Source organism: Nannobrachium achirus (assembly GCF_963921795.1).
Source record: "Nannobrachium achirus genome assembly, chromosome: 12".
Taxonomy (NCBI): domain Eukaryota; kingdom Metazoa; phylum Chordata; class Actinopteri; order Myctophiformes; family Myctophidae; genus Nannobrachium; species Nannobrachium achirus.
In genome coordinates, this window is record NC_137832.1 from 33,388,629 (window position 1) to 33,409,278 (window position 20,650).

Here is a 20,650-nt window from a genome sequence, read left to right on the forward strand (position 1 = left end):
TAGTTCTCATCATTACAAACGGTGCAGAATAACTATTGGAATTTGTTGTAGGCCTGAGTTCAACAGTGTTACCTGTGGGTTTACTGATGGCATCTGATCTTGCAGCCAGGTTTTTCTCCAGGCTGTGAACGTGTTCCTGGAGACGGGCCTTGTCCTTCTCTAAGGCTTGAATAGCACCCTGCAGTGTCTTAACTGTGGCACTGTCTTCACGCAATACAGACAGCTGTACATGGAGAAAAAAATAATGAAAAAAAGGAAGGTCAATGGTGACACCTCTGGCTTTATTATCCATTATGCCTGTTTAAGGAGTGATTCTGAGGGTGGATTCACACTGCAGTCCGATTGATTCAAACTGTTCCTGAAAACAGTTGCCTGGTCCCCGCTGGCCAGCATTCACATTGGCCAAGATTCTTCCATGCCCAAGTACACTTCATTCAACTATAATGGTATTCATGTGCCTCCCGGGGGTGCTGTTGACTATGGGGCTTTGGGAGATTATAGAATGTCATGTCACAGAAGAAGACTCACTTGTCAAGAGTTTAGAGTGAATAATAAAGTTTGACTGTGTTCCTGACGTTATCTTGAGTTGTAATAACAGAACAACAATACACAACCAAAGCAGTGTGTGCTGACTGTCTTTGAAACATCACAATGTAACGTCTTCTGTAATCATCGTATAACAGTAACGTCACTGGTGCATCCTTGGTATCTTAATAGTGACGTCACGGACCAATCCTTGTTATTTTTATGCTAGGAAGTGGTGACACCACAAGGAAGTGGTGACACTTCCTTGTTTATGGAACGATAGCTTCACATTGCAGCGCACCGTTCTCGAGGACACATCAAACCGAATCGAGACTACCTCCGGAGGTGGTCTCGGTGCCGGTGCGTTGATCCGTTTCGGAGTACAGTAGCCTACGCAGGCTTCACACTACCAAAACATCTGCCAAGTAGCCTCAAGTACGCACCCGAGACCGCAGTGTGAATCCGCCCTGAAACACTGTAGGAATGAGTATCCAATTCTCACCTCATTTTTTAGAGTGTCCAACTCCTCGTTCTTCTCCGATATTAAGGCACTCTTTTTATGCGTAGACTTCTGCTCCTTGTCCAACTCCTTTTTCAAAGAGCTCTCTCTATTAAATGCAAAGCACATGAGTAATTGAGAAAATGAAGACTTGGGCCCAATTTATCTATGCATAGTAATGCATAGACCAAATAGACCGTTTGCACCCACCTCTCCACCCCCATATTTGGACAAATATTGTTAGCTGACAAATATTATAGTTTGATAGCTCGCACATTGATTTGCATTTGATTATCATGGATTTTGATCAAATGCAGAGACGGCACACCAGCGGCTGCACGCGTCAAACGCCGGTGTGGGTTAGTTCATTGAAAATAATGGGGCTGTATGTTTTGACGCGCCGCTTCCGCATCCGGTGTGTGTTTCCCTTAAGACTACAAATACAGGTAGCAGCAATTAATAATTAGACAAAAAAAGGAATTAACACTTTAACAAGCGGTATGGTGCAATACTAGTTGCTCTGTCATTCTGGTGTGTTGAACTCGAACCACATCTCAATACTCTTTAGAATACTACTTTTAGAAACAACTGATTGTCTTCATCACAAATACACAACAGCTATCAAAAATAAAAAGAGCTGACATGTGTTACTTTTTAAACATGCTCATAAATCTAATAAAGAGTGGTTCACTATGCACCATGTCAAAGTAACCATGCCAACAGGTTTAGGAAAATAAAGCACATAAAAAGAACTCAATTGATTTCATAGTTTATCTGTATAAGGAGTGTTGGTATGGGAGTGAGTTAGAGCATTATGAGAAGGGTTAGGTGGAATGATTAATGAAAATTGGTACACAATGGCTCCAATGAGTTGTAGTAAGGTGACAGAATGCCACTTACCATTAGGAAAATTAACCACAAAAGACCAATGAATAATGATTGTCACTAAGGAAATGCATCAGATTATTACAATCTGCTTTCATTCATTACAATGATTGTGACGTGATGCTACATTAAAAGGCATGGGATACCTGAAGGCATTGTTTGGTAAGCTTTGAGGGCAAAACACAACAATGTTAACACTTTATAACAGCACTACATATTAGTGAGATCCATGGTTTACAGCTCTATTATCCTTTTAAGGTGACAACAAAAGCCTTGTTAAAGACATACCATTTTTGATGGATCTGGAATTTAAACTTTATGCCAAAAACAGCATCACAAAATGACTGATTTTTCACTTACCTCTGTTTCAGCACCTCAAACTCTTTTTTGAGTTTTGAACACTCAGCCTCCAGCTAGAAAAACACAGAAGATAATTTGTTCAGTCACTGTAAATTAGTGCAATGCAAAATATTCTATGTATGATATGTAGAAAGTCAGGTAGGAAAAAGATTAACCTTGCGGTTGCTGTCAAGCTCCAGAGTCAACCTGTTGTTCTCCACCTGCAGAGATTCCAGGGACTGGGACTTTTGGGAATTTTCCACTTTAAGAGCTTCACTAAACACAGAAATATAACAAATACAGTAGCTCATGAGTGAACCCAAGTCTGTGTACAAGCTTGTTGCATATATCAAGCAAACCCCCACTAATGAAACTCTACAATGCCATTTCAACCCAAACTAAAAAAATTAATGCTATACTCACTTTTCCTGACAGAGACTTGTTATCCTCTGGCCTTCAGAGCCAAGCTGTTCCTTGGATACATTGAGATGATCTTGGTACTTGGAATTCTGTTGCTTCAACTTTTCCAGCTACGTCACACAAAATATAAACAGGATATTTATAAAAATACGTCCTATATTTAAAGCAATACTGTGTAAGTTGCTCAACTAGTGGTCAGTAGCGTCCGCGTCTTTCGGCTGTTTTTCGCCGCGGACCGGGCCTCACACCCCCGCGTCACCCCCGCGTCTGCCTCCACCTCGCCGAGATCTATCTTTAGAGGGGTCCCTGGTTCCTGTGCGTTCAGGCATTCCGGAGAAACGGAGTGTTTCACCCGAGTATAGATAGAGACACACGGGCGCCTACAAATATGGCCGCCCTGTTGTGATAGCTAGCGACCCCACTTCAAGACGCGCTGTGATTGGCCGGCAGTGTATAACCCTCGCTGTGATTGGCCGGTAGTGTATGATGACGTAATTTTTGCGCGAAAACCGGACCCCGGTCAGGATCATAGAAAACATATAAAGAGAAGGCTTCAGAAGCTGAAAATAACGGAGTAGGTGTTCTAAAACTTTAGCGATTTAAGAGTTAGGACAATTTTAAGATTTGTTTTATAAAAAAAGTTACATGGTACAACTTTAAATTGGCTAATGGGAGGGCAGGTGGATACTATGACAAAGCTCACTACGACATTACTGACTCAGAAATATAAGTCGGATTGGCAGTGTGACATAGGTGTGAACTCTTGTTAAACTTGTAACAGCCCAAACCTCTAGTATTCCCAAACGTGCACAAGAGAAGCAGTGGTACTACTCTAGCCTAGTAAACGGACTCCTCCCATCTTCTGTTCGAATCTCCCTCGCATTCGAATGAAGGCAGGAAGAGACTGGTTTACGAGGCTAGTACTACTCATACCTGAGATTCCATTTCCTTCTTAGAATGTTGGAGCTGCTCCACCAATGCTTGTGCTTCAGTCTTCTCCTGCAGCAGACGGACTTTCTCTCTTGTCAGTTGGTCAAGGGCCTCAGCAGTCTTTCCAGAGACCTCTGCAACCTTAAACATGTTGATAAGAGGAATAAATTACCATCTGAACAATAAGGATTGGTTGCGGTCAATAGCTATTATACCCGTATTACGAGATCTGTAGTTATTACAAATAAAATCACTCCTATTTTCCTAAACAAATCAAAGTAAATATTGTGCAGAATTAAATTGCATGCTTTGCGTTAGCTATACCTATACATTGTGCCACTAGATCAATTAGGTTTTAAATATTGCAATAGATCATGCCAATCTAAATTCTAAAAGAGATTTGTGCATGGTTCAGGGCTCTTTCAACTACAGGTTGACTTTGTGAAACACTATGGAATTAACATCCCAGATATTAAAAGGACCATACTGCCATCAGTACATGTTTTGTCTGTTCACAGCTTTGGCCATTTCATACATAAATAAACAGACAATCTTCTGTAATATTATTATTTTTAGATTTCACTCTTGTTGACATCTTGTCCCAGCCATTAAAACATTAACAAACCTACCTAAATAATAGTTTGCTACATATCAGTCATGGATCTGATTTGAATTTCCACTTCATGTTTTGGCCTATAACTCTTGAACCATAGGTCGCGCAACCAGCATTTTGATGCAACTCCCCATAAAAGCCATGCCAGTGAAGTGGCCTTTTTGAAAACTTGAAAGGGGGGTGGAAGTTTTTCCCTGGCCTACTGAGAGTGTGCGTCCAGTTTCACGCCCATTGGTCCAGCAGTTCTGGACATTTGCTGCCCACACAGACACATACATGGACAACCTTCAGCCGTCCGGCCTGGCAGAGAAAATACATTTGTTGAATTTTCCACCCTGTACCGTCTTTCTTGCAAATGAAACAGACTATGGAATGCTTTGTTAAATGGCTTTGACTTGTAGTAAATGGGGTAAACATGCCAGGCAGTATGGTCCTTTAGTAAAAATCTATAACTATAATTAAGAGGTCATGTATAATGTGGTCATTAATGGAAATTAAACCAGACAAAATATAGAGACATTTGTAACACTGTGGACTCAGAACGGATATTTTGTAAAATTGTAGAGACAATAGTTTTTAAAGTAATGTGTATTTGCACCGTGAATTAATCAGTAGCAACTAGCAAACATATATAGCTCTGGAGAGCTGCTTTCTATTGATATTTATTGTTTGCTCCAAAAGTTGAGTAAAATAAAAACTGATAGTTCCAAGTAGGGTTATACATCTATATTTTGTAAACGTCAATAATGGAACCTGACCTGAAACCTTAGAATTAGACGTTATAAGTCCACAGGAAACAACAATGGCTTGGAGATAGTTTACCAAAAAGCAGTTAGTGAATGGAAGATAGAAATTAGACAAAGAAAAGCAGGACAAAGTGACAAAGCAGCAAGCATGCAGTGAGAAGGCAATACATCTCCAGCCATTCTAACTCTTCTAACATGTCAGGGATTGTTATTAGGGGAATACCTCAAGCTGCTTAGAAAGAGCATTTTTGAGTTGGGTCTCAAGCTGCGTGACTTGCTGTGTGGCATCATCTCTCTCCATTTGCAGAGAATCTCTTTCAGCTCTTAGTTTATCCACACTGATGGAAAGTTCTTGGCTTGTAGCTGATGCCTCCTTAATGGCAGTGCTGTGCTGTTTTTCTTTTAAGTCTTTATCTTTTTGTAGGGACGTGGCATCAAGCTCCAGTTGTTTCTGTGTAGCCTGCAACTTCTCCATCTCCTTAAGAAGCCTTGAACGTTCTTCATCATTACTCTCCTGGATACTGCGCAGAGAAGAAATGTCTTGCTCCAACATGCTTTGTTTAGCTAAAAGAGTTTCCTTTTCCTTTGAAACACAGGCGATCTCTTTGTCCATGTCTTGAAGCTTAGCTGACAAGCTTTCTTTATCTCCTGCCAACTGACTGTTTTCTTGTGCTTTCTGCTTCAGTTGTATGGCCATGGCCTCAACATTCACAATTAAAGCTTTCTTTTCCTCATCAGCTGTGTTAAGGGAAGAAGACCTGTTGGCATTTTCTTGTGTCAGTATTAACAAACGTTTCTGAAGGTCTTCAATCTCTTTGGAGAGACCATCATTGCTAGAAGTTACTTTGTTCCGTTCAATGGTTTCAGCCTGGAGCTTGCCCTCCAGAAGCTTCTTGGCCTCTGACACTGATTCTATCTGACCCTTTAAATCCTGAACCTGCTTAAGTAAACCCTCTCTCTCATTCTGCAAGGATTTAGCATTTTTGTCGGCTATTCTCTGATGTGATTGTAGTTGGTCACAATCTCTTGTGAGATTATCTACCTGTTGAACAAACTCCAAACGAACCTTTTCAGCATCAACTTTAAGTAGGTTATACTCTTCAGAGAGTTGAGCTTTTCCTTTCTGAAGATTTTCCATGTCAAGCTGATGTGTCTGCAATTTCTTTTGTAGGTCTGCCTTTTCTCGTTTTAAAGAACTCCTCTCGGTTTCTGCTTCATCTCTTTTAAGTTTGGTTTCCTCTAGCATTGCTAACATAGTGGACTTCTCCTGAGTAAGATCAGAAATTATTTTGGCAGAACTGTCCAATTGGTCCTTCACACTGTGGATATTACTAACTAGACCATCTTGCTCTTGAGAAAGAACAGTTTTCTCAGACATTGCCTTTGTGTATTTCTCCTCTAATTCTTTCTTCTCCTGTATCAAATGCTCCATCTCCACCTTTTGCTGCTCCAATGAGGATTCTATGGTCATCTTCTGTTTTCGTAGAGTATTTAGAGCTTTTTCAGCTTCTGCATTTTGGAGACGAAGTGCTTGCTTCTCTTGCTCAAAAGATGTAGCTTCTTCAGTCATTTTCTCCTTGGATGCTGACAATTGTTCTGTTGAGATCTGAAGCTTTTCTTTTAATTCGTCTCTCTCCTTAGTCATCTCCTCCTTCTCAGAACAGACCTTTCGTTGGGATGCAAGCAAGTCCTCTTTCTCCTGCAGAAGGTGATGCCTTTCAGAATCAGTAACCTGACTGCTTGTTTTGAACTCTTCCAGCATCTTGGCCAGGCTTGCTTTTGAGGCTTGAAGCTCCTCACAATCACGGACAGACTTATCTAAATCTTTCTTACAGATATTAAGCTGATTCTGGAGCTCTGCATTGGTTGTCTGGAGGCTTTCTTTGTCCAAAATGGCTGCACTGATTTTTGTAGACATTTCAGTCTTCTCTTTTGTCAGTGTTTCTGTTTCCGTCTGAAGCTGTGTATTCTTCATAGTGAGTTCCTCTTTGTCTAGGCTCAAAGACTGAATCTTAGCCTGCAACTCTGTATTCTTAGTATCAAGAGCTTTTTTTGCATTTCGGGCGGTGTCTCTCTCCAAAACTACATTGTCTCTCTCGGACGTCAACTTCAACCTGCTCTGACTGAGCTCTTCCTGGAGTCTGTTTCTCTCTTTAGAGATGTTTTCAAAATCTTCACTAAGTGTCTTCTTCTTCACTTCAAGTTGCTGAATATCCTGCTGATGCTTCAATACCATCTCATTTTTCTCTACGTTTTCCCTTTGAAGTTCCTCAATTTGGGCTTGATGTTCAATTTCTGCATACTTCAGTTTTTTTGTTTCATTCTGTGCATCCTGAAGAACATCTTTGAGCTTCTCCAACTCCTTGCACAAAGACATCTTCTTTTCATCCAACTGCTTGTTGTTGGTGAGCAATTCCTCTTGGTCTTTTGAAAGTTTATCTCTTATTAATAGGAGTTCTTCATTCTTGAGTGAAAGCTCCTGGTAAGCAACCTCTAATGCAGATAACTTTACTTGTAAATCTGAAACTTGCTTTTCCAGTCCAGCTTTCTGAGCTTTAACATCCTTACTTTCCTCAGACATGTGCTCAAGATCTAAAATCTGCTTTTCCAGGTTTTTGGACAACCGTTCAACATCCTGCTTGGAGGAGTCAAGTTCAGCAGAAAGACACTGGGAGAGTTGGGGAAAAAAGGGAGGGGTATATAAAGGAAATGGTAAGATGAATTGAAAAATAAACCAAGCAGATATGGGCAAAAATAATATGCAAATGGAAAGGTTAAGCTGGAAAAGCATTAAAAAAAAAATCAAAGCAGCCAAAACCACACATGAAACCACCCTGAATATGTAACATAAAGTTGCATTACAGCTTCACCTCACCACTGCAATAAATCTAAATTCCATCACCAGCATTCCTTTGTGCTGTGAAATCACCACCAGCCTATGTAAACAATGCAGTCTTACGTAGGTTTCTAGCGAGTTCCAGCACAGAAAGAGCGATCGCTCAACAAACAGAATGGATTTAGTCAGATTAAGATTTTCTTCTCACGGGCAATGTGTCATTTCTATCCGCTAGAGGGTGCTTGTGTTCACTTATCAAAACGACAAAGTGCAACATTTCTACTTGACAAAAATGTGGAAATGTCCAAATAACTGAGGTTACCGGTTACCCTCACTTGTGCAGTTCTTATTCAATCTGCAAAATGTGCAGATATACAAGCACACTACCTAATGTAAACGGTTAAGGGCTCACTGGAGAGAAGAACTCATCAATTTAAGATCTCATCATTATACCTCACTGCCTTATTGTCATCCCCAAGATTAACACACCAAAACAACCATGGTAAACTAAACCCCCCCAGCTCTGTGGTTCCAGCCAGGTACTCACCTGGACCTGGTCCTTATATGATTGCAGCTCGGATACCAACTTCTCCAGCTCCTGGGTTCTTTCCCTAGAAGAGCTGAGCTCCAGCTTCAATTTGTCAGCCTGACTCTGTAGTTCCTCAACTTCCTTCACATGGAGCTCAGAAGCCTGAGAGATGGCCTTCTCCTGTGAGGCCTTCAGCTCTTTAACAACCGTCTCACCTTGTTGCACATTTTTCTCCTAGGAAAATACAATACATAATATGTAATAACATACTATAGTTGTCTGGATGGGACTGAGTTTGAAGGATACAGTTATGGCGCTTAGAGTGTTGAAAACAGGGGATAGACATGTACAGTACGCAGTAGGTGGAAAGTCTGGGGGACTGTCCATGGACTTTTGCCTTTCATAGTCAAGTGTACTCAAAGCCTACCAGCCCCATTTTAAAGAGCTCCTTGGCAGATGTCTGCATGGACCCTGCAGATGTCAGTTGCCTCAGGTTGAAAAGAATATGAAAGAGCCTGTGTTCTTAGCCTGGGTTCACCCTGTGTTGAACTGCCTAGAATCTATGGTTACTACTACTACCACAGCTAACTGTCAACTCACCAAGTTATCAATCTTCTCTTGGAGGGTGCTTATTCGAGAGTCATAGTCATCTCTGTTCTCTTTCAGTTCCTGGTGTTTCCGGGAGAGTTCCTGTTGGTGTTGCTCGGATAAGTGTGCCACCTGTTCCCTTTCTGATGCCAGTTGGCTCTGTAACTCCTCCAGTCTCCTGTATAATTGGAGAAAGAACAAGTGTAGGAGTCCTACAGTTAATTTAACGAATCAATTTAATTAGTTATAAAATAGGGCTTACAGGGATAGTTCACCCCTAAAATAACTTTTTTCTACCGATTACTGACCCCATGGAGAAACTTGGATTAATGGATAGTGGTTCCCTATGGAGAAGGAGATTATTTGTGTCTCCATAGAGAACCACTGCTGTTAATCACATTATTGGCTTAAGAATGCGACAAAAAAAAATCTTGATTAATTGATCTAGTTGGTTATAAAGAAATTGTGTCAATTTGCTGATATATACAAAATTATCCAGGGCACTGCAGAGGATAACAATGTTATAATTCCAACAAGAGAACATGAGTACTGATTACACAGATCAGTATGAAAATGAATATGAATATCTGTGTTTCTAACAACTGAGACCTTTACTAATCTGTTGGAAGTCACAGAAATTCACTTGCACAGAAGGAAACATGGTGATTTGAAAACACATAGTTGATTTGAAAACACAAGCAGTAAATTCTCATTTTTGCACCTTTTACATTCATACGCATCAGCAACTCATACTCATAGAAAACCACAGTTACCTTTCTTTCTGCACTAGGTCTTCATTCATTTTGGTGAGCTGTTCTGAACTACTGCCAGATGACTTCACCATGTCTGAAATATTGCTTTCCAGCTTGGCCTTGTCCTTTGTTAACTGTTCAAGTTTCTCATCTCCAGCTTTTAGTTTCCTCTCCAAACCTAAGTAAAGATATGAGGCATTAAAGTTAGGATCATCAAGTTTCTACAGTATTAAAGAAACGATGATAGTATGCATGCCACCCCAAAGCAGGTAGGCAGGTTTTATAAGTAATGCTATTACTAACTAGTGTGTTTTACAACACAAATAATAAATAATAAAAAAATCATATTACGTATATAAACAATTTATCATTATTTTGATGATAACCGTTTTTCTGACCTGTAATTTGGCTCCTTAGATTCTCGGATTCAGTGGAAAGGGATGTGCAATGCTCTTCCTTTTTACTGAGCTTGTCCTGCAGTTCTGGAAAAACAACACAACACATACATACAGGAATGTCATTAACAGAGTCACACATACTGCAGAACTTTAGATTAGGAGGCAATAATATAATCATAATATAATAATAAGACCTATATCTGACTGGCATACCACATTATTTGATTTATTTACATCTCTGGACAGGACAACGTACGCGTTTCGACTTAGTAGGTCTTCCTCAGCGTTGAGAACGCTGAGGAAGACCTACTAGTTCGAAAGGATTTCCTTGTGTGCTGGTGACCTCTTCTTCGCTTCATGATACTTTTGAGCTGTGCACCAAAAAGATTGAATTTAATTTGGAATGTTGCGGGCTGTCTGCTCTGTTGCAGTCTCCTATACCACATTATTTACCTTGCATAGTTTGTGTTGCTTTAGTCTGCTCTTCTGTGCTTTCAGCCAACGTTCCCTTCTATGAAAAAGCAAACATTTAATATCAGCTTAATGTAAATTCATAAAATGTACCATGCACCGATATTAGAATTAGAATAATTTGCATCAAACTAAAAGCAGGGCCTGACTGGACTGAAACCCATGTTTTATCCCTATACAATACAGGCGCCTCATATACAAAATATATGCCTTTATATTCCCTAATTCTAATTGTTTATTTGACTTCAGTAACTTGCATCGTTAACATTCCTGTTATCACATGTGATGCAGCGCAGCAGCTTTCCCCCACAAAGTGATACTGTAGTAGGTGTATGGTGGAAATGCAAAGTAATCCCTTTATGCTGGACTAGGTGTGATACTGTAATGATGAGATAATGCCCCTCTGTAATTCTCCCATCTTAATGTCTCAAACAAAGCTAAATTAAGAATGTTCATTTCATTTATAATTCCAAAGCGGCCACTTTAAAGTAAAGTTTTATAGCAGATTTACAAGCTTGTGCTTTTAGAAGGGCTATTTTCGGTGAGCGACACTGTCATATGGCTAAGTATAAATCAGGCGTTAAGGCTCACCAGGGTTTCCAGATTCTGCTGCTGAGTGTCCTTGTCCTGTTGTACAGTGGTCAGTCTCTGCTGTAAGGAAATCAGCTCCTGCTGTCTGCTGTCCAGCATGGAGCTCAACTCACCGACCTACGACACAGGTTAGATGATAATACTATGGGTACAGTGAGAATAAAATATGAGAAGCAAGCAAAATATATATTTTTTAAATTGACGCCTCAATTTAGCAGACCACGGTGTACCGCAGTCCTTATCAATATCGACGGTTGCCTGGGAAGGATGTTGACAACGCATCTCCTCCAATACACATGGAGTAATCACCAGCCATTTCTTTTAACCCGACTTTCACCGGGATGGCTTAACGTTCGCTGGACTTTCACACCATCTCACCAAGACCCACTCCCTGCTGAAAAGCCTATATAGAGACGATTCATGAAGAAAAGAGTAGCTTTGGAACGGCCAAAATTAGCGCTTTTGTCTGTGGTACATTTAGCCGCATTTTAGCTGTGAGGAGGGGTTGCAAGATCTCAGAAGAGGGGCAACAATAACAGAAATCCACCAAATCAGCCAGGTACAATCATGATAAAAGGAAAATTAAGGGGGGCATATGTTTTAGCCTGGAATTGTCCTTTAACCCATTCAGGCCGGGTACACATTTTAGTGTATGGGAGGGGCTTACAGTACATGTACAGTATGTAGCAACATATTTGTTTTTGTAGGCTAATTTCTGATTTGGGTTAATAGGTTAATACAACAACATGATCATGACATTGCAGTGGAATTTGACAACAGCAAAGGAACCCACCTTGACACCCTGTGAGTTTGCCAGGGTCTGGGCCTCCTCAAACTGGGTCTTCAAGGTCTGGAGTTCCTGGTTGCCTTCAGCCTCCTTGGAGCGCATCGTCTCAATTGCTGCCATCTGTTCTTTGGTTTCTCTCATCTTGTCCTGCGCCTCTTGGGCCAACTGTGCCTCTTTCTCCTCCAGCTCCTTTACCTTTTGTTCAGCAGCATGCAGCTTACCCAGCACATCCTCCATCTCAACAAGATGTTGTTCCTCAGCAGTATCGATGCTGGACCGCACAGACTCCTCCAGTCGCTCCTTCTCTTCAGTCAACAGCAGCAGCTTTGCTTTCAGAGCCTCCATCTCCTTAGCCCAGGCTCTGGTGTCAGCCTCATGTCTGCATCCAGCATTTTCTAAAGCTAACTTGTGCTCCATCTTCATCCTCTCGATGGTGCTCTTAGTCTCCACTAACTCTGCTGTCTGGTCACCAGTTCCTTTGCTGAAGGACAACTTTAACTCTTCCATGGTTTGCTGGTGAGAGGCAACATTTGACTCAAGCTTGCTACGCCACAGTTCAATGACGTCTGCATTCTCCTTCTCTGCCTGACTCAGGCGCATCTGTAGCTGCTCATTGTCACCAGACAGCTTAACGAAAGAGGTCTGAAGCTGGGCGAGCTCCTCACTGTGGGTCTTTTCTTGAGATTCCAGTTTCTCCTTGTATTTCATGTGTTCCTCTTGCTGCTTGGCTTCCTGAGAGGCCAGCTGAGCCCTCAGTGAGCTTATCTCTTCTAGGAGAGGTGAAAGAGTAGAGTCTGAACCCTCAGAGGCCTGCTGGGCATCTAGTCTTAACCGCAGATCAGCTACCTCTCTGGTTCGCAGCAACTGGTCCTTCTCCAACTCCATGATACGGGATCTTTCTGAAACAGTGGCCACCTGCAGAGTGGACAAATCACCACCAATGACAAATGACACAAAGGACATGATTCCTTAATAAAAGCCATAAATGGGCATTTTCAGATTATCCATACTGGAAATGACTCAATATCAGACACCTAAGGTCTTTACATACCTGGGGCGAATTTGCGAAACATTCTTATAAAGTCAAGGGCAAGCTTCCACACCGACGCAAATTTTGAAAAAGTTATTTATTCGCTCTCGTTTCGAATTTAGCGAACATTCGCAGGCGAACTCCTCTCTCTCTCTCTGTATCAATTCAAGCTAACTATCCATATTTAAAGAGAGAGAAAGGACATGGTTGAGGGACCATCACTTTGCATTGAGCCCGAGGTGAACAGTGTTTCTCCTTCTTCGTGTCGTCTCGTCTGTGTGTGGCTGCTTGCAAGTATTGCCGTCAGTGGTGATATAAGTACTTGAATTTCTTACTGGCGGTGACGTTGTAGAGTGCATTCAGTGTGGCTTATATAAGAACGACCAGTTAACACTTCTATTGTGTTAAAGGAGTAGTTCACCCCCAAAACGACTTCTTTTCTATCGATCACTCACCCCATGGAAACTTGAGTTCAATAATATTTTTTATTTTTTGTTGCATTCCTAAGCCAATAATTTGAGGAGTCTTTGTAGGCCCATTGATTCCGGATGGAGACCAAAATGCATTTGGGTCTCCATCTGGAATCAATGGGGGTACATTTATTATAATCAAAAAATTGGCTTAGGAATGCGACAAACCAAAAAATATTATTGAATTCAAGTCTCCATGGGGTGAGTGATCGATAGAAAAAGGGGGCTGAACTACTCATTTAAGGCCATTTTTGACCCGTTTTCATGTTTAAAATTTAAACTTGAAAACTTTTTACAAAATGTAATTTGTAAAAAGGTGTGTTGTTTACAAATTTAATTTGTAAAAAGTATGTTTAACATTTCTTTATTGGAACAAGGCTTCCTGATATCCTCAGAAACAACTATTTTAACACAACATTAATTATTATCATTTTAGTTCATTCTGATGGTCTCTGTGACACTTTCCGGCAGAGAAGTGTGGCTCAATTCCCCCCAAATTGTCATTATTCTATTGTTACATGTTTGAGAGAGAGAGAGAGAGAGAGACACTTGTCCTCAATTTGCATTTGCTATTAGGAGTAAAATAAAGTTTGGGTTTATGAAAATAAATTACTTTACCCTCTTTACTGTATACAGGTCAATTTTGACCCGTAAAACCACAAGTGTCACTTTTTTGTTAATATTTGTTAATAATATGAAAAAAGTTAAAACAAGTAATTTATTTTTGGAAGTGTGTTCTAGTATTAGTCTGTTATAGCCAGATAACATCATTGGGCATTGTCTTCATTATAGGACATGTAATGAGTGAATTTTAAAATTTTTATTGAAAACGAGCTATAGGCCCATTTAAAGATGACACTAACCCTAACCCAAAATAATATTGTAATAGTATTTACATGGATATGAACGCATAACAAGTCAGCCATGAGACAGTATGCTCGTTAAGTAACACTTTCCCACCTTCTTTTGTTTTACATGTTGATGAATTAAGCCACAAATGCTGCATTTTGCGATCATTTCCTCCATTGTTCACAGCTGAGAAGCGCTCTGGACCACCGCGTTGACGCACCACACTGTCAAACCCCAACTTCTGGAGTAGGGTCGTTCTGTGCGTGTACTGAGCACACCGGGGGCGCAGCGCATTGTATTTTCGAACGACACCGCACTGACTGAGTGCACCGAATAAACGAACGACAACATGGCACACAAGTGTGTTGAGTGCGCATATCCGAACGCACTCGTTATGTCAATCACGTTTGCACACCCGTCCGTTTCGTATCTATTTTCGGACCAGCGTTGATTTTTTGCGATTTTCGCAGCTGTTGCCGCCGAGTCCCTTGCTCTCTCTTTCCTCTCTCTCTCTCTCTCCCTGGCCTCCGGATTTCCAAAACGCAACGAAAAAACGCAGTGCAGTGTGCAACCAGCTTTTGGCGAATACTTTTTCAGGCGACGTTTCGCTAATTTGCCGGTGTGTAAAGACTTTTACAATTCATAGGTCAAGAAAGAAAAGCAGTAAAACGTGGCCCAACCAATAACCTCTCCGATTCAATTCACTCATAGTTTACAATAAGGCGGACACATGCTTACTTTTGACAGCAACAAAACATTACACTGACCTCTTCTGGGTATCGAGGGTATGGTCAAAACTATAAACAGATTTCTACAACTGATAGGCTATAAAGTCTTGGTTCACGTAATAACTTGGAATATTATTCATGTTAATTATTATCACTGACTCTGGTATTTATAAGATATCAGTGCTAAACAGGTTGATTCTTGGTGTTTCTATTTTCAGTCAAGTATAGGGCTTAAGTTATTGGGATTTAATTTGAATGTAAAGGAAATTATGTGTAATTTCTGATAGATACACCAGGAACATTTTAATTTTGTATACCTTGTTTAAATGACCTTCAACCTCACATAACTAAGAGATTTAGAATTATTGTATATATTGTATGGATACACATAGTGGCTGTGATACCCCTGGTGAACACAAAGCAGCACAATCCAGGAAGAGGAGCATGTTAAAGACTTGCAAGAGGTGGGGAGTCGGGGACCCGCCAAATAGCAAGGACAAGCGGGAGCAGAGAGGGTATAGGGAAGGACAACAAAGGATAGTCAGGAAACAAGTAGTCGGACAGAGGTTCATCTGATGAAACAGATACAGTACAATTTACCAGTGAAGTTATAATGAGACCTTTCTGCAAAACAGGTATGAAAAATGTGACTCAGCCAATAGATATACCAGTAGATCAAAGTCTTTCAAGTCATTAAAGAAATAACTATTGTATAATTAAGTGTGGAGAAAATACCAGAATAGTGAGAGTATAATAAATGCAAATTAATTGTGCCAAAGGAGTAAAAGATAAGAATACATTTCTTCTATAACATGACATTGTGGTGTTTTTTTATTTTATTTTTACATTTAGCCTTGTTTTGTTATAACTAAGCCATGTAGATGGATTTGGGCGTTAACCACAAGCCCACGAGACCCTGACACTCTTCAGCAACACTTGTGTTCCCTTTTTTCCCCGTCCTCCCATTCCTCTTTCCAGGAAAGCAGCAAGCGGCAGAGCGGAAGCCATTACCCTAGTGTCTTCTAACTCCCTTTGGAGTTTCTCAGCTTTGGTCTTTTCAAAGAGCAGGCTCTGTTCAAGCTCCTTAATGTGGGCATGCTCCAGTTTGGTCTGCGTCTGTTAGTAGACAAGGGGAGAGGAAGAGAACACACCAGTGCCACCATCACATGCCAGCCCAATGCAGACAGATAGGCCAGGGGGATAGAGTGGAGTGATTAGAATGTTGGTGTCTGTTTGTAGGATGGGGAGAGGAGGGGAGAGACAAGCAATGTTGAAGGGAGGTGATGTGAGGGTGAAAAGGTACCCCATGCAGAACATTCAGGTGGGGCCTTGAACAATGGATGGATGGATGGAATGTTACATAACAAGCAGCAAAAGAGAATGTTGTGTGTTATGGATATGAGTATGGGATGCTGTTTATAAGTAATCGTGCAACATGATTAGACCTGGTGAAGAAAGCAAAGAGTTCACCATAATGATTTACACATATTTTGAGAAAAATAAAATAGAAAATAAAACCAGACTTCACCATGAAGGCCTACGTTAAGAGAAAGCAGAAGTGGTTATGCTCCCCGTACACTATTTTACTAGGTTTCCAACACGACTAAGCATTCTTGTAGACATGAGGAATTTACTTGCTTGACAGGTGTTCATATTAACCCACAAAGCTTGTCAGGGTAACTGTAACATAACCAACCTTTGCTTTCTCTCTTCCGTGATCAGGCCAAAGTAGGTCCATTGATCCTTTTTAAACAACATTGACACAAAGAGTAACACTTGTATGGGGAAATGTGATTTGTTTTTAGTTTCACTTGATTTTTGAGCGGTGATACCCGCTACTATCTGGCTATGTCCCGCGTCTGTATGTACAGTATGTACATATATACAGACACTCCATCCCACATTGGCCAAGCTTCCCGGGACACTTAATGAAATTAGCACCGCTCACTTCACACTGGGTTTGATCTTTTAATATTATTTCTCTACTCTTATCTGTGCCTATCCATGCTTACCATTATTGCTGATATGACACCTGAATATCCCCACAGGGATCAATCATCTATCCATCAATCAATCTGGGTTCCCTGTTCATGCCCTAAAACTGTATGGTGAAAAGTATTCTTAATTGCATTTCAAGGACACTATTTCATGATTTATTTAGTGGCCCTAGTTGTTAAGTGCAGACAGTACATTCACCTTTAGTTTCATCACAAGAGGGGAATACCACTGAGTTTCAGCTTTATATGGGTCATTTCTGTGCCCATGGCCAGTTCAGAAAAACATCATCTTTCATACTGACACTACACCTGCTCTTAACACAGATTCAATACCTTTCTGACAGCAAAGTCGCATGCACATCCACCCACTCAGAGTATGTTAATTCAGACAAATAACAAAAAGAAAAATCTAATGTGACTTTTGTCATGGCAATCACACTAGAGTTTTGTTTTAAGTACAAAGTACAATAAATATAAAACCCAGCAAATCCTTTCATTTAGGTAAAAATGTGTTGCCCACTTCCGATAATGCTTAGCAACTTGTTCACTGCTGCTAAGGCACTTTGGAATCCATGTTCAGCGAACTTCAGCCATCATTATCAAGTGTGCTTTGAAAAGAAAAAAAAAGAAAAAAAAAGGGTATTGCCTTTTGGGTGATGGTGCATGGGTCCTTTGTGATAAATCAATAGATGCAGCTCTACAGGTGTGTCAATATCAAGGATGCATTTCTGAGGTTTGCAGTAGGACTGAAGGACCAAAAGCACAAAAATAACACAACTTTTGGAGGGACAGAGGAAAAACACCCATATGTCCCGCACTTTGTGTCTATGGGTGCAGCTTCAGGCTGTAGTTCAGCCTGGGATGGAATGACAAATTAAGAGTTTTAGCTCTTAGATGCTTCGGGTGTGAACTATTGACTAATGATGCATGCACTGACCTTTCTCATAAGTGCACGGATTCTTAAATTGAGTGCTATTCCCCTTTACTTGCATTTGGGGGGTTAAAATTCTGGCCAGTGACTAGGCAGTGAAATGGCAGGGGAGCATCTCCAGTGGTTCCATGCTAAGCACTGGGCCAACATGAAGGACAAGAGAGGGAGGGGGGAGGATAAATCACATCAATAAATATAGAGGCACTGGGGGTTATAACACAACATTAGTACACCTTCAGCAGCTTGAAATCCACATAAAACAATAAGCAAATAGACCACACAAATAGTGTCTTGGTCTCTTTCTTTTTTCAATGTATTTTAAGCTGCATGCATGTATTTAATACATGTGTAGACATTGGTAAGTATAAAACGATTTGTTAGTATGGAAAGGAAGATAAAGGGGTATTCTAACCCTGTTGTATTCATTTCTAAAGATCTATTTTGAGGAGAGACGCCTTCAAGGATGATCACCTGACTGGTGTTGCACTGTGGAATAATAACACATCTTTTCATCAGAATCAATACAGATATGAATCCATTTTTCTGTCTCGCAAACTTAAGATAGGGACATGAATCATCTGTGACATTGATCAAAACAAAGGCTGTGTTACAACAGCCGCTGCAGTGAAGTGAAATGCTATGACCTGTCTTAAAGTCAGTGCCCAAACAGAAACAGTTTTCAGATGCTCAAGAATATGAAGGAGACCAGCTGTGGATATTACGTTTTGGCACAGCAGAGCACTGCAAGCAATGGCACCGATGACATTGTCATCAATACCATTCTTTCAATACCATGGAGAGAATGAGGTTTCAGACAAGTCATTTATGGAGGATGAATGCAGAATGTATTCATCCATGCAAACAAGCTGACTGAGACTGGTTATCTATTGCTAACAGGAACTGCAGATAATGTAAATGCTCAGTCATTGCCATCATTAACTGGCTCTGACAAGAATGGCAGTGAATTGCATGCCAAGTAGCCAACTGGAGAGACATTCACTAAGATTTATGTTAATTTGTCAATTAAGTAAATTAAATGCATCTTCGTAATCACGCATGTCATGGGCAGTCCTGAGATCAATTGCTGTGTTTCACATGTGAAAATATGTTACTGTCTTGAGTTTACTTACCTCCAGATCTCCTTTGGTTATGCAAGCTTCTTCCACACGGAATTGGAGGTCCTCCACCTTCCTGTTAAAGATCAACAAATCCCTTATGTCATTTGAACACATTGGAAGAAATTGATTATTTCCAAAATGCAATAATAAATTGGGCATATGGTTGAGCTAATCCAGTCGAGAACAGGGTTTCTGCCAAGCATTTTATTGGCTGGCCAACGTGACCGGTATATTTTCTCAAATGTTACATTAAATCGACCATAATGTAATACACATAACGTGCGTGTTTGCAGATACATGCGTGTGAAGTGCACCACCCAACTGATCACTATACCTCCTTACTGTAGTCGTGCATCTATTCTATTTTTACAGATGCACTGTGCTGTACCTGTGTTCATCCATAGTTTCCTACAGCATACCATGGAATTACAGTAGGCCTATAGGCTGAGCAGTGAGCAAGTTTGGGGCTTTGCATTTCTTTCAACATTAATATTTAGTACCTTAAATAATGAGCATTTTGTTACCGTTTAATGATAACCAAGTGCTTCCACCACTCTACACCACCGCTCTCCATGTCATTGACAGTCCCTGTAACCTACTTACACAATATCCATGAGACTATGACTATGCAAGACCTGTATGTGTTCTTGATGTGCCCGTTTTATTATGCTCATTTGGGTCTGTGTCGGTAAGACCAATCTGCGTGAAACTTTGCACACACTCCCGGGAGGCCAAGGAATCACCAATTTATGTGAGATTTGGACAAGATGTGTAGGTGTTCATTAACAGGAGCTATAACAGTTTTTGGGGTGGTAGTTCTTCCTTGGACCCAGGAGTGCTGATCGATATCTTGATTTTGATTGAAATTATTCCTCTTCCACTTTTTGATGCACATCTGTGGAAACCTTACCTCCGCTCCTCCTCCAGCTGATTCAGCAGCTCCACTTTGTCTTTGTCTGCAGCCTCCACCAAGGCACGTAACTGATCCATCTTGGCCTCCATCTTAGCCATGAAAATAATCAATATGAATATAGGGAGAAATGCATGCACACGCACTCACACACATATTCCCACACTTCCATACAAAATGTTTCCTTTCTAGTTCATAGAGTTCCTTAATTGATTGAGGATGTTCATCACACATACGCACATTGTAGACTTTCCAGTTCATAGTAGTTATTAGTTAAGCCTTAAGAGATGGAGAATTTTTACCCATATGAGTGGTGGTCAATTAGCTGTTGGCCACAGGTATTGTGAGATGATGCTGACCTGCTCTTGGTCATCTCTCATTATGTTCAGTTCTTGCTCCACCTCTCCAACATGGCTGGTGGCCTTGGCAACCTCAGCCCTCTCCATGTCCCGCTCAGCCATCAGCTGTTCAATGTGCTGTTGCTTCTCCTTCAGTGCCTCCTGCACGGCTGTGGTACCAGATATCTTGCGATTGTACCGTGATGATGTCTCTGTGAGCTGCGTAGGGACAGAAGAGAAGCATGTTCAAGCTGGTGAAATAGAGGAGCACAAAAAGATGCCTTTCAGTCTCCTTCCACTGTCCCTCCACTGAGTTTATATGCCGACAGTCCTACTGAACTCATATTTATTCATTTATACCATTTTGCAG

The 20,650-nt window shown here is 40.8% G+C and overlaps 1 protein-coding gene across 4 annotated transcripts in view; it reads right to left on the reverse strand.

Annotated features, from left to right (window-relative positions):
- Positions 1–20,650, reverse strand: part of clip1a (CAP-GLY domain containing linker protein 1a) — a 32,765-nt gene that overhangs the window by 3,266 nt on the left and 8,849 nt on the right. For 2 of the 4 annotated variants that reach the window (XM_080738121.1, XM_080738122.1), the window contains exons 6-23: positions 20,302–20,499; positions 19,943–20,034; positions 19,045–19,105; positions 15,998–16,102; positions 11,916–12,824; positions 11,123–11,239; positions 10,514–10,571; positions 10,061–10,144; positions 9,684–9,840; positions 8,923–9,088; positions 8,341–8,556; positions 5,181–7,625; positions 3,602–3,739; positions 2,672–2,778; positions 2,425–2,524; positions 2,270–2,322; positions 1,028–1,133; positions 73–223 (exon numbers count right to left, since the gene is read on the reverse strand). In XM_080738121.1, coding sequence (XP_080594247.1) covers positions 73–223; positions 1,028–1,133; positions 2,270–2,322; positions 2,425–2,524; positions 2,672–2,778; positions 3,602–3,739; positions 5,181–7,625; positions 8,341–8,556; positions 8,923–9,088; positions 9,684–9,840; positions 10,061–10,144; positions 10,514–10,571; positions 11,123–11,239; positions 11,916–12,824; positions 15,998–16,102; positions 19,045–19,105; positions 19,943–20,034; positions 20,302–20,499 — 5,263 coding nt within the window. The remainder of the gene's footprint in view (positions 1–72; positions 224–1,027; positions 1,134–2,269; positions 2,323–2,424; positions 2,525–2,671; positions 2,779–3,601; positions 3,740–5,180; positions 7,626–8,340; positions 8,557–8,922; positions 9,089–9,683; positions 9,841–10,060; positions 10,145–10,513; positions 10,572–11,122; positions 11,240–11,915; positions 12,825–15,997; positions 16,103–19,044; positions 19,106–19,942; positions 20,035–20,301; positions 20,500–20,650) is intronic. The other 2 variants (XM_080738123.1, XM_080738124.1) reach the window with 2 other exon arrangements.